The sequence below is a fragment of the Aquarana catesbeiana genome, linkage group LG01, assembly GCF_042186555.1.
Source record: "Aquarana catesbeiana isolate 2022-GZ linkage group LG01, ASM4218655v1, whole genome shotgun sequence".
NCBI lineage: Eukaryota > Metazoa > Chordata > Amphibia > Anura > Ranidae > Aquarana > Aquarana catesbeiana.
In genome coordinates this window covers 652740322-652757717 of record NC_133324.1, presented here as the reverse complement: position 1 = coordinate 652757717, position 17396 = coordinate 652740322, and the positions used below count along the sequence as shown (strand labels likewise).

The window sequence follows — 17396 nt, the reverse complement described above, 5'->3', positions numbered from 1 at the left end:
CCCCCCCCCGCTGTTTTCTGGGAGACGCACAGGTCCCAGAAAACAGCAGGGACCGGTGGGATCGCGCAGTGCAACTCGCGCATGTGCAGTAGGGAACCAGGTTGTGAAGCCGCAAGCCTTCTCTTCCTGATTACCTTACTGAAAATGGCAGTGCCTCCACCTGAGAGCTGAGGGACAGATCGGCTTCGGATGTCGACATCGTGGGCGCGCTGGACAGGTAAGTGTCCATATTTTAAAAGTCAGTAGCTGCAGTATTTGTAGCTGCTGACTTTAAAAAAAAAATTTGGTGGAATTCCGCTTTTAGATAAAAAACCTTCTGCCTTTACAACCACTTTAAGTTTGCTTCAAATATTCATTCATGTGCAGGAGAATGTTACTGTTTTTATTCCCCTGCATGCAATTTGTTGTTTGAAACAAACTATACTTAAGCTTATTTCACATTAAACTCCTATACTGTCTTTGTTTCTAAAATATACTATGACAGTGTTACAATTAGGTATACACGTTACAGTTACAACTAGCCAGATCTGTATTGCTTTTGATTCTCAGGTAACTTGTTAATATAATAAAATACACTGATCAAGCAAAGCTTATAACTTTGAAACAAATATCTAATCAGACAAATTAATATACTCCAGTCTGCATATGTTGTCTAATGTTTACAGATTTATCTGCAAAATCCATAGTCATCCTTGCAAATAATGAAAATTATGCAATGCAGTATGTTGCAAGTTTTTGCATGTATTAATTGGGCATGACCTTGGAAAGCAGCTTTAATAATGCACACATGAAAAGTTGGATAAACATTTCTCTAGCTGACAAGAAGAGAACATTTCAACAATGAGCACTGCAGGAAAGGTAAGATACTTGATTTTTAGTTTTAGTATATTCCTCCAAGATTTGTTGCTTTATTTATAACATTCTGGGGAATACAGTCACATTCACAATGATAAACTAGCTGACACTGACCGTACATTCATTATACTATCCCTGCAAAATTTGCCATAAGATTTTGCTTTATTTATAACATTTTGGGGAATCCAGACACATTCGCAATAATAAAGCATTGACTGTACATCCAGCACATTATCCCTGCAACATTTGCCATAAGTATAAAGAATTTAATGTGATGTCAGTAAATATTCAACCCAGTGAATTTGTGTTAAACCTAGTTTTAAACCCACAAACAAAAATGTATTATATTGCAGCTTGCCAGTTCTTTGATGTGGTGGCTGCATAGGTTTTCTTTTTTTTTTTTTACTTTATTTCCCCCCTGGTAATTCTGCTAGTAAGTCTGTTATTTTTTCATTTTCCTTTAACAAACCAAGATGTCCAGCAAAAGTGGAAGTTAGAGGGTTTAGACAAACCATTTAACATTGACAGAGGTGCTTACAATGGTCAGCTTTTATTCATTCATGCAAAACCCTTGTCCCAAAGGAAAAAAAAGACTGCTGTAACTACGTTAAAAAAAATATTGGCTGAGAGATTGACTTTAATTTGTTAATCAAATCCATCTAAATCTGCTAGTGCATCTTAAACAACCCTCTCCTCAGATTGATGATGCTATCCAAAGGTATCCCTTTTGCTTCTCCAGTGAAGTGGAGATACCCTAAGACAAAAAATGTGTTACTGGCTAGATCACCAGGTGCAAAAAACAGAAAACAAATCTTTAAAACTAGCACAAAAAATAGAATATTTTGTTATATCTTTCCTTGGAGATATAAGTTAATTCACAAAACTTCTGTTATATATTTTGCCATTGGAATTATTTTCTATTTGTATAGAAAGATGGCATTGGTTAATTTGTAAAAGGGATTATGTTGCAGATTTTAGCCCTTTTATAAATCGAGCCATTTGACATTTGAAACAAAGGCGTTTTTATAATCAATTCTATTAGGTTTTTAACTACAGTAAGATACAAACAGGTATCACAAAGGAAATAACCAATAATGCACTTGCATAAGTCACCACTGGCGTGTATATTCAATAGCATAATACAGTACAAAGAACAACTGGTTGTGAGGAGCACCCTTCACAGGTTCAAAAATAGGCAATCCAGGTCGTATCAAAACTAGGATACAGTACAATGTTAAGAGGTTGCAGACAGAAAGAAATGCCATCCACTAAAAAGTGGAAAAATAAAAAAGAAAGGATAAAAAAAAAAAATAATTACACATTATTCAGTGACATTAAAGGAATGTGCATGCCTTGTGACAAATACCAAGTATATTATGCAATAAAATTACACAGCCTATACTCAATAAAGCTAAAACCTCACGAGACATGAGTCGCCTAACATGAAAAAAATAACCTCTTGAAGGGATTGCCCGTTTTTGGACAGGGTATCAATTATCCATATTTCACATTGTCCAATATTTCATATGAACAGTACACCAAACCGGCCTAGATATCTTTGAATTTTTTCATGTTTATCCAAAGTCGTGGATCCAACGTTCCACCTCCATAATGTCAGTCACCTCCCTTTTCTATTCTAGGGCTGTAGGGCTAGTAGTTAGAAACAGTGTTTTTAATATTAAATACTGTATGCATTGCATGCAAAAATAGAGATTTCACAAAATTCAAATTAATGACTTGTAAGTAAAATCACTTAATTAATTACGAGAAGGTTGGTTAATTTATGATCAAAATCTGTTATGCCTCGTTCTTCATCCAACTCCTTACATATCTTTTTTGTTATTATTTTAATGAAAGTTTTTGTTCAGAATCTACGGGATACAAGGAGTATGTTACTATAGTATGCAAAATGGACACTTTCCTTCATTTCTCACACTTTAAAATGTATCTAAAATATAGATTCACCTCTTCACATCGGTGAAAATGTAGTGTAAAGGTGTTCTGTGAATATATGGGCAAAAATTGCAGGGAATGCCACATTCACGTTCATACTGCTGATCTCTTGCATTGTCTTTTCAGCCATGACCTGTCCACACACACACACACACACACACTCCAATAGCCACTTAAAGTCTCTATTAGAACTACATGTGACAGGTTGACAATGCAGGAGTGTTGTCACCCTATAGCTGGAGGCATCTGAACAAAAACCTTCTTGGCTAGATCACCAGGTATTATTTTACTGCAAAATTCATAGATTAAAAAAGATTGAAATGTATTTGTAAAAATTACATGAATGGGTGGCAATTCAAAAACACAGAGTGGTTCTAAATCCTGAAGCTTTTTTACCTTAATGTATTCTCTGCATCCTCCAAGAAGAGGAGGATGGGGGCTGCTCTGTGCAAAATCATTGCACAGAGAAGGTAAGTATGACATGTTTATTATTTAAAGAAAAATGAAAACCCAAAAAATGAACGTTTACAATCACTTTAAGTGGTTAATTTTAACTTTATATTCCCATTTACCACATACTAAACTGGGCAAGTCTCTTCTTGCAGTTAAAAAACATTGATGACTCTTTATCATAATTACGTCTATTGCAGACTGGGATAATGTGTATTCTTACCATAGGCGTGCACAGCCTATTGTATTATAGTGTGCACCCCAAACCAAAGCTCAAACACACATGAGTGCGACAGCTGCTAGCACTGATCACTTCCCATAAAGTCGTGTGAAAACAATAGAAATAGAAAATTGCTATGCTGCGCTATCTCCTAACATTAGTTCCAACAAATACTTTTAAAGTGCCTACTTTACAATGATAAGAAAAATAATAATAATAATCATAATAATAAAAAAAGTGATAAACTAACAAAAATTATAATATATTCCAAAACTGTATATAAAGTTTTTTGATTGCTGTGATGATAAATTCTGTGTTAAGTGTCACATTCCACAGACAAAATAAAAATAATAAGCATATTGAAAATTTTTTTTGTATCATCACACAGAGTGGCACTGTGGATACAAGGAAGGTAAGAAATGTGCCACGTCCTATGAACAATATAGAAAAAATTGGGGAGAGGGGATTTTGGACTTTATAGGCACAGTAATACAAGGATCACTCATTAATACAAAATTTATTGAACAAATTTTTTTTATTTTCTAAAATACAATTGAATAAAAGCCACAATGGATCTATATACATAAATACCACATAAAGCCGCTGCTGTACAAGGCCATAATATTTGCAACACGAGACTTGAAGGATGAAGACGTCATTCCATAGTGGCAACAGTCCGGAGAAATGTGATTACTATATAACAAAAATACAGATTTAAACTCAAACATTTGTCATGGCTAGCAAAACCCCTGCTGAATTTCCAACGTCTTTAACAGCTGTCTGTCAGTCGCTCCGGACTGTTGCCACTATGAAATGATGTCTTCATCCTTCGAGTCTCGCGTTGCAAATATTATGGCCTTGTACAGAAGCGGCTTTATGTAGTATTTATGTATATAGATCCATTGTGGCTTTTATTCAATTGTATTTAAAAAAAAACAATTTTCAATAAATTTTGTATTAATTAGTGATACTTGTATTACTGTGCCTATAAATGAATCATAAAGTGCTATAGTGCATATAACAGTGATGTTCTAATCAAACGCAGATCAGTCCAACATAATCAGTATATAGTCCTTATTAAAGGTATAATGGTGACTACATAAAAACATGAAAACAACGTGTTGCTGTGTCCACACTCAGGTGCTCCCCACCCTCAGGCAATGGCCGCTCACCTTAGAGCGTGTGACCTCACAATTAAGTTCGGTCAAACACGCATATGAATCACTTCAGGGATTATAAGTTAGCTGTATGGATCCAGACTGCTCGCTGATGCTGTATCCTCATATACAAACAGTAGAAAGAGACTCCATAGCGTGATACCATTTAACACAATTTTATTGTACAAACAAAAAAGCCCCAGTGCACGGTACTCACATGGGTTAGGTGCATTAAGTACACCAATCTGTAATGTGCCTTAAAACGCTGGGTTTTGGTTGAGGTTTTATGTCTGTTTTCAGTGGAGCAGACCAGCTGCTTGCTGCACCGTCCTGTCCCCTCCCCTACATGTGAAGATACAAGGGAAATTCGTATCTTCCTCAGGGGGATGCTGATTAGACGGTGAAACTGTCAGTTAAATACTCGGCCGTCCACCACTTTCTTATAGTTTGAGGACATCCTAGTGTCCATATGCTAAGCTCAATACATTACTTATACTGGAATACCCGGCCGTCTGCCATTTTCTTGTGGTCTGGGAACATCCTAATGAGCATATAAGAAAGAAGAAGCTACGCTAATAAAGTCCAATTAACAATTAGTTGATTGTAGAAATGGAAAACATCCCTCATATGGCAAAAAATGTGGGATAATATTCATCAATTTTTCAATTAACACCACAGTGAGTTCATTCAATAAGTGTGCCACCACCTCAAGAAAAACTTGCTTACCAGATGGCAAGCAAAACCAGCATGTGGCTATAGCCCAGCCAAGGCCTTTGCTTACACCGAAGATCGTGGTGATAGGCAATGGACCCTGGGCAGCGTAAGACACTTAGCTGGAAGCTAAACCTCTCTTTGCTTCAGCTGAGTGAGTTGCTGATTTAGTGGTCCTGGATTGAGTGGTGTCACCAGCGTTTGAATATATCTGTGCATCATCCATCCATTGCCAATCTCCATGATATCAATGCAAAAAAAAGTTTTAAAAAGGTCAGTTTTTTCAGGAGCAGTGATTTTAATAAGGCTTAACGTGAAACAATAAAAATGAGATATTCCTTTAAATATCGTGCCTGGGGGGGTGTCCTTAGTATGCCTGTAAAATAGTGCATCTTTCCCGTGTTTAGAACAATACCACAGAAAAATGAAATTTCTAAAGGAAAAAAAGTCATTTAAAATTGCATGCGGCTGTAATGTATTGTCAGATCCCGGCACTATAGATAAAAAATAATTGAAAAAAAACGGCATGGGTTCCCCCCAGTCCCTTCAGGTCTGGTATGGATATTAAGGGGAACCTTGCATCAAATAAAAAAAATGGCATAGGGGTCTGGTATGGATATTAAGGGGAACCCTGCATCAAATAAAAAAATGGCGTAGGGGTCCCCCAAAATCCATACCAGGCCCTTCAGAGGATTTTAAGGGGAACCCTGTGCCAAAATAAAAAAATGGCATAGGGGCCCCCCCAAAATCCATTCCAGACCCTTATCCGAGCACTCAACCTGGCAGGCCACAGGGAAAGGGGGGAGATGAGAGCAGCCCCCCCTCTTGGGCCTCATCCCCACAACCCTTGCCTGGTGGTTGTGGGGGTCTGTGGGCGGGGGGGCTTATCGGAATCTCGAAGCCCCCTTTAACAAGGGAACCCCCAGATCCCACCCCCCCACCTATGTGAATGGGTATCGGGTACATTTTACACCTACACATTCACCAAAAAGAGTGTCAAAATGGTAAAAATGACAGTAGACAATTTGGGACAATTTGTCTACTGTCATTTTTTTAAATGATTTTTATCTATATTGCCGGGATCCAACAAATCATTATTTCCTTTAGAAATGTCATTTTGCTGTGGTATTGTTCTAAACATGGTAAAACTATGCCACTTTACAGGCATACTATAGACACCCCCCAGGCATGATATTTAAAGGAATATTTCATTTTTATTGTTTCACTTTAAGCATTATTAAGATCACTGCTCCTGAAAAAACTGCAGTTTTTAAAACTTTTTTTTGCATTGATACATGTCCCCTGGGGCAGGACCCAGGTTCCCATTCCATTTTTTTTAATGATTTTTATCTATATTGGGGGGATCCGACAATTCATTACAGCCGCAAGCAGTTTTAAGTTAGATTTTTTCCTTTAGAAATTTCATTTTGCTGTGATATTGTTCTAAACACTGGAAAGATGTGCTACTTTACATGCATACTAAGGACACCCCCAGGCACGATATTTAAAGGAATATTTCATTTTTTTTGTTTCACTTTAAGCATTATTAAAATCACTGCTCCTAAAAAAAACGTCCGTTTTAAAAACTTTTTTTTGCATTGATGCATGTCCCCTGGGGCAGGACCCTGGTCCCCACACACTTTTTATGGCAATAACTTGCATATAAGCCTTTAAAATTAGCACTTTTGGTTTTTCATGCTAGTGTCCCATAGACTTTAACGGTGTTCTGCGGCTTTCGAATTTGCCGCGAACACCGCATAATGTTCGCTGTTCAGCAAACAGGTGAACACCCGATGTTAGATCTTACAAACTTACGTTTGACTCGAACATCAGGCCCATGCCTAGTGCGCACACTGCAGTGAGGGTAATAGTTCTAGAGCTATCATTCATGGTTAACACTAAACTGATAACATGTAGAGACTTTAAAGCGGTCAATTTTAGATACAGTCATTTTCCGCTGTTTAGCAGGTGTGGACTGTTTTATGGTTTGACAAATTTGGTATCTATTTGCCCGACACAACCTCATAAACTAAAACATAATATGAGTGTGATTTTTACTGAAAATATAGATTTGATGCTTAAAATCATGTGACATAAATAATGTCAATCACAATTTTATTCTACAAGGCCTTTGCTCTCAGGCAATTCATAATGTTGTAAGTGCCTTTAATATATAAAATATGTGCATTTTAGTATGTGTGAAAAACAAAAAGGACTACGGCAACAAAAGGGTTGAAAATAGCTCTTTCCATCATTGTAACAAATAAACCCACCAATTTCTTGTAGTACCATATAGTAAAACAGCACCTGTACTGATCTCATTAGTTGAATGTATGTTTTGTTTATAGGTTATAAAATGCAAAGCGGCTGTGGCTTGGGCCCCAAATCAGCCACTGTCAATTGAGGAGATCGAGGTGCAACCACCAAAAGCAGAAGAAGTTCGGATTAAGGTAACATTTTATCTTTTTTACATTTTTTTATCTATTCTTTTCCCTTTCTGCAGTGGAACAACCCTCACTCCTCAACACATACACACACACACATACAGTATATAAGAGGTCACCACCCTACTCAGCATCCTTCCCTTTTTCCAAGCTCATGATTTGTTTATGGCCTACTCCTCTGTCTTTCGTCTTTCTCTGTTGAAAGACCAGAGCACAGCTGCTTTGGAGATAAATAATGTGGGATTATTTTTTTAACAGCATTTTGTCCATCTCATTGCCCTTTAAATTTGTTTTGTTTTTTTTTTTTTGCTCAGAAATCTATTTACATCTATAGAACGTATTCTGTGGTAATTCTAATGTTAGCCAAACACTCCACAGTTTCTGGAAATGTATATTTATAGTACATTCATTTGGTAATCAAATTATTTTTTTGTTATTTTTTTCTAAATCCTAAAATTTTTCTTTATTTTGGTTTCTATTATGCTTAGATGGTAAGCACCGGAATTTGTCGGACAGATGACCATGCAATCCGTAGTGAATTGCCAGGGTTGAATTTTCCTGTTATTTTCGGCCATGAAGGAGCTGGAATAATTGAAAGTGTTGGAAAAGGAGTAACTGGATTAAAACCAGGTATTGACTACTCTTCTTATGGATACACATCAGAGTGGAGGAGGAGCCTAGGGGAAGCTGCCCATGGCTCTGAGGTGTATTATTATGACAGGTAGCTGGCATCTCTCCTCATCAGCTGGTTGTCATAAAAATAAAGTGGGTGATCACTGCAACTAAGACCCAGGGCACCTTGCAGAAGACACGGGGCAGGTGCCCTGGGTGCCGTACACTGGCATACCATGCAAGGTAGAGTAGAGCCCAGTATTGGAACTCATTCTGGCACTGAGGCTCCAGGACTCCAGTCCGGATCTAAGGACTAAGAGATTTAATTGACGGGACAGTCCCGTGGAATCTGGAACAGTTTGAAGGTTATGCACTGCCAAGCTGGTTTTCTCATACACTGCCAAGCATCTAGCCTTTTCAAAAGGAGGTTGTCAAAGCTAGGTCCCATACTTCTGTAATGACAAGTGTAGTTTAAATAGACTGATTCAATCTAACTAATACCTAGGGGTCTCTGTCTAAACATATACATTAAATTGCATTGTGGAATAAGCTTTGCTCATAGTACATTGTCGGTTGGTTGCCCTTTGAATTATATATGTTGTTACTTTTTGTGTGCCTGATACTGTGTATATTATCATATACAGTATATATATATATATATATATATATATATATATATATATATATATATATAACATATATATATATATATATATATATATATATATATATATATATAGCGCTTACCCCTGAAGGAGCGGCTGAATATTTGCTATATCCGTAATTCACGTTTACTACTCAACCCTCGTAGCCCATAGATTTAAAAGTCACAGTCATTAGTGCTTTTTTCTTAATGCTTTATTCATCAACATAAACTGGGATGGAAGAAGGACTTCCATTGAGATGCTCTTTTGGTTACCTTGTCATCTTTCAATGGTTCTTACAGGAAAATCTATGAACAATTGTGGATAGTCAGGAAATCATTTTAAATGATCTTTTCGATCAGGGAAGATGGAAGTAGATTTGATAGAGAATGAGTTGATAAAGAGTCACTCTGAATAACTTCTTCATCTGGATGACTTTAAAAGGAGCGATCCATCTCTCTATATGTGTACTTGCAGCTTCATCGCTACCTCTTTACCACTACTTCCCACCGACATGGTACTTCCAAATTAAGCTAAAGGAGAGCCACTCTGAATAACTCCTCCTGCTTGACTGATTGGAATCCCGGGGCAATGCTGAACTCAAAGTCATAGGCCATTACTGCCCATCTCACTGACTTGTGCACCAACAACCCTCAGTCTCTGGTAGCACCCTTCCCTTGGGCTTTCACTCACGTGATCAATAGTCCATGTGCCACTCATAAACGATCAATCGCCCAGTTTCCTTCCGTTTTGTTGCTACTTCATCCGCAATGATTCTTAGTTCCTCTTTGTGGCCCGCTTCCCTCCCCGCAGGGGCGGCCTACGACATCCACGGCTACATGCTGTAAGATGTCATCTGTTCCTCCATGAGGATTGGACCTCCACCCTACTCACTAAGGTGAAGCTCCGTTGGCTCCCCGGAGGGGAAAACCTCCCCTCCGGGAGCCCGGCTGGCTCTCTCGCTCCTCAGAGAAGGACTGGACTCAAACTCCCCGGGTACCATGTAACCCCGCTTTTATATGAGAGTCCCGGGATTACCAAGCAAATTAATGATTGGCCGAGACCAACACATAAACTACCTGTCACTCAAATATGGAAATCAACAAAACAGGCCTGCTGTAATAGCATCAGAAATGTACCTGTCATAGAAAGCTCACAAGAAAGGTCACCTACCTAAAAGTATGTAGGTGCGCACTACATATATATATATATATATATATATATATATATATATATATATATATACAGTGCCTTGAAAAAGTATTCCTACCCCTTGAAATTTTCCACATTTTGTCATGTTGCAACCAAAAATGTAAATGTATTTTTATTGGGATTGTATGTGATAGACTAGCACAAAGTGGCACATAATTGTGAAGTGGAAGAAAAATGATAAATGGTTTTCAAAGTTTTTTACAAATAAATATCTGAAAAGTGTGGCATACATTTTTATTCAGCCCCCTTTACTCTGATACCCATTATTAAAATCTAGTGGAATCAATTGCCTTCAGAAGTCACCTACAGTGCCTTGCAAAAGTATTCACCCCCTTGGCTTTTTACCTATTTTGTTACATTACAGCCTTTAGTTCAATGTTTTTTTAATCTGAATTATATGTGATGGATCAGAACACAATAGTCTAAGTTGGTGAAGTAAAATTAGAAAAATATATACATAAAACTATTTTTCAGAAATAAAAAAAATGATAATTGGCATGTGCGTATGTATTCACCCCCTTTGTTATGAAGCCCATAAAAAACTCTGGTGCAACCAATTACCTTCAGAAGTCACATACTTCGTAAAATGATGTTCACCTGTGTGCAATCTAAGTGTCACGTGATCTGTCATTACATATACACACATTTTTGAAAGGCCCCAGAGGCTGAAACACCTAAGCAAGAGGCACCACTAACCAAACACTGCCATGAAGACCAAGGAACTCTGCAAACAAGTAAGGGCAATGTTATTGAGAAGTACAAGTCAGGGTTAGGTTATTAAAAAATATCCAAATCTTTGATGATCCATAGGAGCACCATCAAATCTATCATAACCAAATGGAAAGAATATGGCACAACAGCAAACCTGCCAAGAGACAGCCGCACGCCAAAACTCACGGACCGGGCAAGGAGGGCATTAACCAGAGAGGAAGCACAGAGACCTAAGGTAACCCTGGAGGAGTTGCAGAGTTCCACAGCAGAGACTAGAGTATCTGTACATAGGGCGACAATAAGCCGTACGCTCCATAGAGTTGGGCTTTATGGCAGAGTGGCCAGAAGAAAGCCATTACTTTCAGTAAAAAACAAAATGGCACATTTTGAGTTTGCGAAAAGGCATGTGGGAGACTCCCAAAATGTATGGAGGAAGGTGCTCTGGTCTGATGAGACAAAATTTAACTTTTTGGCCATTAAAGAAAACGCTATGTCTGGCACAAACCCAACACATCACCCAAAGAACACCATCCCCACAGTGAAACATGGTGGTAGCAGCATCATGCTGTGGGGATGTGTGTGATTTGAGGCTAGGATGAAGGTTCACCTTCCAGCAGGACAATGACCCCAAACACACTGCTAAAGCAACACTTGAGTGGTTTAAGGGGAAATATGTAAATGTGTTGGAATGGCCTAGTCAAAGCCCAGACCTCAATCCAATAGCAAATCTGTGGTCAGACTTAAAAATTGCTGTTCAGAAATAGCAAACCATCCAAGGAGCTGGAGCAGTTTTGCAAGGAAGAATGGGCAAAAATCCCAGTGGTAAGATGTGGCAAGCTCATAGAGACTTATCCAAAGTGACTTGGAGCTGTGATAGCCACAAAAGGTGGCTCTGCAAAGTATTGACTTTAGGGGGGTGAATAGTTATGCACTGACTTTTTCTGTTATTTTGTCCTATTTGTTATTTGCTTCACAATAAAAAAAACATCTTCAAAGTTGTGGGCATGTTCTGTAAATTAAATGATGCAAATCCTCAAACAATCCATGTTAATTCCAGGTTGTGAGGCAAGAAAACACGAAAAATGCCAAGTGGGTGAATACTTTTGCAAGGCACTGTAATTAGTAAATATAGTCCACCTGTGTGTAATTTAATCTCAGTATAAATACAGCTGTTCTGTGAAGCCCTCAGAGGTTAAATAGAGAACCTTAGTGAACCTTAGTGAGCATAAACCAGAGAAGTAGCCAAGAGGCCCCTTGGTAACTCTGGAGGAACTGCAGAGATCCACAGCTCTGGTGGGAGAATCTGTCCACAGGACAACTATTGGTTGTTCACTCCACAAATCTGGCCTTTATGGAAGAGTGGCAAGAAGAAAGCAATTGTTGAAAAAAAGCCATAAGAAGTCATGTTTGCAGTTTGCGAGAAGCCATGTGGGGGACACAGCAAACATGTGGAAGAAGATGCTCTGGTCACATGAGACCAAAAATGTAACTTTTTGACCTAAAAGCAAAATGCTAAGTGTGGCGGAAAACTAATACTGCACATCACCCTGAACACACCATCCCTAAAGTGAAAAATGATGGTGGCGGCATCATATTGTGGGGATGCTTTTCTTCAGCAGGGGCAGGTAAGCTGGTCGGAGTTGATCTGAAGATGGATGGAGCCAAATACAGGGCAATCTTAGAAGAAAACCTGTTAGAGTGTGCAAAAGACTTGAGACGGGGCGGAGGTTCAGCTTCCAGCAGGACAACGACCCTAAACATACAGCCAGAGCTACAATGGAATGGTTTAGATCAAAAGCATATTAATGTGTTAGAATGGGCCAGTCAAAGTCCAGACCTAAATCCAAGTGAGAATCTATGGCAAGACTTGAAAATTGTTGTTCACAGACCCTCTCCATCCAATCTGACAGAGCTTGAGCTATTTTGCAAAGAAGTATGGGCAGAAAATTCTCTCTAGATGTGCAAAGCTGGTAGAGACATACCCAAAAATAATTACAGTTGTAATTGCAGTGAAAGGTGGTTCTACAAAGTATTGACTCAGGGGGGCTGAATGCAAATGCACGCCACACTTTTCACATATTTACAGTATTTGGAAAAAATGTTGAAAACCATTTATCATTTTCCTTCCATTTCACAATTATATGCCACTTTGTGTTGGTCTATCACATAAAATCTCAATACAATACATTTACGTTTTTGGGTGTAACGTGACAAAATGTGGAAAATTTCAAGGGATATGAATACTTTTTCAAGGCACTATATATATATATTCCATTCTGATACCAGTGCATTAAAGCTTGAACAGTATTTTACAATATATTGTTAGGTACAATTTAATGAGGAACAATATGTACTCTGATGAACATATACTGTATTTTTTACATAATAAATGCATCATAGAAAGTTAATAACACATTTTGAAACTGTAATAATTTTCTTGTTTTAGGAGATAAAGTTATTCCACTCTGTCTTCCTCAGTGCAAAAAGTGCAGCTCTTGTCTAAATGAACGAAGTAATTATTGCTTTAAGTCACAGTAAGTACTCAAGAAACAGCAAACTTTTATGTGTGTTATTGGGAAGTTGAGTAAATTTGCTGTTAATCGGGATGCTTTTAATTTCACGAGGAACTATTGTATAGGTGTTCCCACATACTGTAGATGCAAAAAATGTTGCAGATCAAAAAAAATTACTCTTTCTAAATTAATTTTTGAGGAAGGGGTAAAGGATAGATCACATGTGTCAAACAAAAGGGGAAAGCCTAACAAAAAAGAAAATTAATTCAACCACTACATTTAAGAATTGGTTAACTTCAAAATAAATGTTTTGTTTTTGGGTTTAATATCACTTTAATGCCCCGTACACACGGTCGGACATTGATCAGACATTCCGACAACAAAATCCTAGGATTTTTTCTGACGGATGTTGGCTCAAACTTGTCTTGCATACACACGGTCACACAAAGTTGTCGGAAAATCCGATCATTCTGAACGCGGTGGCGTAAAACGTAAAATGTCGGGACTATAAACGGGGCAGTAGCCAATAGCTTTCATCTCTTTATTTATTCTGAGCATGCGTGGCACTTTGTGCGTCGGATTTGTGTACACACAATCGGAAATTCCGACAACGGATTTTGTTGTCGGAAAATTTTATATCCTGCTCTCAAACTTTGTGTGTCGGAAAATCCGATGGAAAATGTGTGATGGAGCCTACACACGGTCGGAATTTCCGACAACAAGGTCCTATCACACATTTTCCGTTGGAAAATCTGACCGTGTGTACAGGGCATAAGGGGGAGTCGTTTGGAGATGGTAAAAACATAGCTCAACTGCTCAACCAAAAGTTTCAGACACTGAGATCATTCAGAATTTATGAATGGGTGCATTTTACCTGCAGTTGACCTACTTCTGGCCTGCACTGACCTGCTTCAAGCAGGTTTTAAATTATAATAAACTTGTATGGGAATGCCAAACTCCTTAAAAGAAAAAAAAAACTCTCTTTCTCATTTATTGCATTGAGATTAGAAACTCAGAAAGGTCCAAAGGAAGTAGAGGCTGTATATGAAAATATGTAAATGATTAAAAACAACATACAAACACAAACCTTTTAGTACATGGATACATATTTATTCACCTTTCTGAACATGTTACACTCATATTTAGGGAGTAACATGTTCAGCATCAGACCCCTCTACCCCCGATTGCCCCCCTCCTTGTGACAGCGAGCTGGGGATCTTCTCCTGGCACTTGCTGTCACAATTCAAAGAGAGCGTGGCTGTGCGTGGCTCCGCCCACATGGCCATGTCATTGATTCTCAGATCCCTGTAAATCAATAAACTACAAATACCAACATCCTTTGTGGCTGTTGGCTTGTATTTCTCAATGAACTATGAGGGCACTGTTGAGTTCTCTAGATAGTTCATTGTAATTGAGCAATTGCCTGCCTGTATCGGAGGTACAGGGAGGCAGCTACACAGACAGTATGCAGGACCGTGGCATTATCATGTGTGCAATGCTTTGCAGGCTTACATGCAAAAAAATGTGCATTTATCATTATCTTTTGTAAAGGTGAACTTATCCTTAAGTGGATGTCTTTCACGTGTATAGAAGAAAAAAATTAAAAAGACCACAGTTTTCAATTGGAATGGACATTTTAATGATTTGAGGTCAGTTTTATTCTTTTTCGTTTAGGTTGTTAAAGCGTTTGTTACCCCAACACTTCATATTCCTGATATGTGCCTGCTGTACCGTGTACTTGTATGAGAAAGTATCCTGTTCTCGTTGTATTGCTTCTTTTGTGTGAAATCCCTGGGGTTCCCACCAGTCCCCTTGCTTTCCTAATAAAAATTTACCACACTAAGCAGGAGAGCACACCGTGGTCAGTTCTCTAGCTATGCTGGGAACTCAGTGTGCTCTCCTCCAATGATCAGACTTGTCCTGACATGCCCCTGCTGCACAGCCTGTCACTGGGAATCTCAGTGTTCTGCTGCTTCTCCTCCCCCCAGCTCTTATTCATTCCGGAGCCGCTCTGGAGATGTGTGAACAGGCTCCAAAGAGAGCCGGTCACAATCTCATGCTATGCGAATTGGATGCGGAATTCGCATTGCAAAAGTGTGAACCCAGCCTTACAATCATTTTAAATTTGTGGTGTGTTTTGAAACTAAAATGAGTGACTCTGCAATGCACTAATGCACGTAACATGCGTTAATGTGCGGTAAAGTAATGCACACATGATTTGGCCTTAAAAGTCACTGCCTTAGCCCTGGTTCACATTGATGCGATTTGGTATGCAATTTGACATGTTAAATTGCATGCCAAATTGGCAGCTATTGCCCGCAATGGAAGCAACTGAATTGGTACGATGCCGACTTTGCGGCGCCGCACAGATTCCCAAAAATAGTTGCTGTACTACTTTTGGCGATTTCAGGTACGATTTCAATAGACATCTGTGAGGGAAACTGCACACATGCCTCTGAAATCGTCAGACTGACATGTGGGAATGAAATTGTGCGAGTTCAGCTGAACCTGCACAATTTCAATCCCGCACCAGTGTGAACCTGGGCTAAATCTGTTTTAATTTAAAGCTTAACCAACTTGAAAACAGACATGGAATGATATTAAATATGATTGTATTTTCAATAGATTTACTGTGTGATTGAAGATTGAAAAGAATGTTCAATGTGCCATACACTTTACAATCACATTGATTCCTACAATCAAATTTCCATTCAAGACTGCTTAGAATAATTTTAAAAAAGCAATCAGTTTTGCTTGAAATCAATCAATGGCACAGTAATTTGACCTAATCAAATAATCAGATTCTGTGAAAAATCATTTGATCATATTGTCAGGAAAATTTCCTGGTCACCTTAGATCAATCAAGACTCCTGGCCCAAAGCAAGGAAGAAGCTTTATTCATAAGTATCGATATGGCATCACTCACATACACACATTGCGCGTGCACACACACAAAAGAGGAAGTGCACTTAGATGTCCGGACAATTCCAATACAGCGCTGACTCACAATATCTCTTCTGTTGTGACAAAACTGTCTTTTTCTACCTAGGCAGAGGACTCAGTTCTAGTTACCTTGGCCCCGGTCCAGATGGCCCTGTCTTCAGCACCCCAGAGATTCCCTCTATAGAATCCTACTGGGTTCACCAGTATCCTTACTCTTCAATTAACGCTATTAAACAAAAAAAGAACACAAAGAAAAACAAGCTTATCTATCACTATCAATATCATACATAGGAAAATTACCGCAATACAAAGACCACAAGATAACACTATTTCCCCTAGAATCATAAACCAAAGAAAATGTTTTTACCTTACTCGGAGAGGGAGGACAAGATCTACGGGTTATGGATCTGGACCTCGGACCAAATATCCATTCTCCGATTGGCCCCTGTTTATGGTCAATCTGACAGGGGGTCTTTCATGGGTGAATATTTTCAGATTACTCACCAACCAACTGGAGGTCCACGGATAATGGCACCTGATGGTCGGATTCTAGAGGAGACCCCAGATGTCAGATAAAATCTCCTGGTCACCTTAGATCAAGACTCCCTGTTCAAAGCAAGGAAGAGGCTTTATTCATAAGTATCGATACATACGGGTGAGATCCTTACATGCATAGATTCAAGCGAGGAGTCACACCCGGTAACCACGGGCTCAGCCTTTAATAGTAGTGAAAAGAGGAAGTTAAGGGACTTAACATTATTGTCTGCGTCAGCAAACCTTACAATCTTAGAATATTACCATATATAGTTATAAGAAAGAAAAACAACGCTTGGGTGTGTGCAGGATATAATCGCCATCTTGCAATACTTCTTAAGTGTCCTTAATTAAGCCTATAAGATGGAGAACAGGCACAAACAGTTCTTGATAATTCCAATACATATAGTTACATACTGTATATTGCCACCATCAGC

At 38.6% G+C, this 17396-nt stretch overlaps 1 protein-coding gene across 2 annotated transcripts in view; it reads left to right on the top strand.

The window, feature by feature from the left end:
- The first annotated feature begins 713 nt into the window (after positions 1-713).
- The window catches only part of LOC141110123 (alcohol dehydrogenase 1-like), a 35702-nt gene continuing 19019 nt past the window's right edge, over positions 714-17396 (top strand). Inside the window, exons 1-5 of one of the 2 annotated variants that reach the window (XM_073601342.1) lie at positions 800-858; positions 3867-3890; positions 7695-7796; positions 8279-8420; positions 13416-13503. In XM_073601342.1, the coding sequence (XP_073457443.1) occupies positions 841-858; positions 3867-3890; positions 7695-7796; positions 8279-8420; positions 13416-13503 (374 nt within the window). In that variant the 5' untranslated portion in view covers positions 800-840. Of the gene's footprint in view, positions 859-3866; positions 3891-7694; positions 7797-8278; positions 8421-13415; positions 13504-17396 lie in introns of both variants that reach the window. The other variant, XM_073601349.1, reaches the window with a different exon arrangement.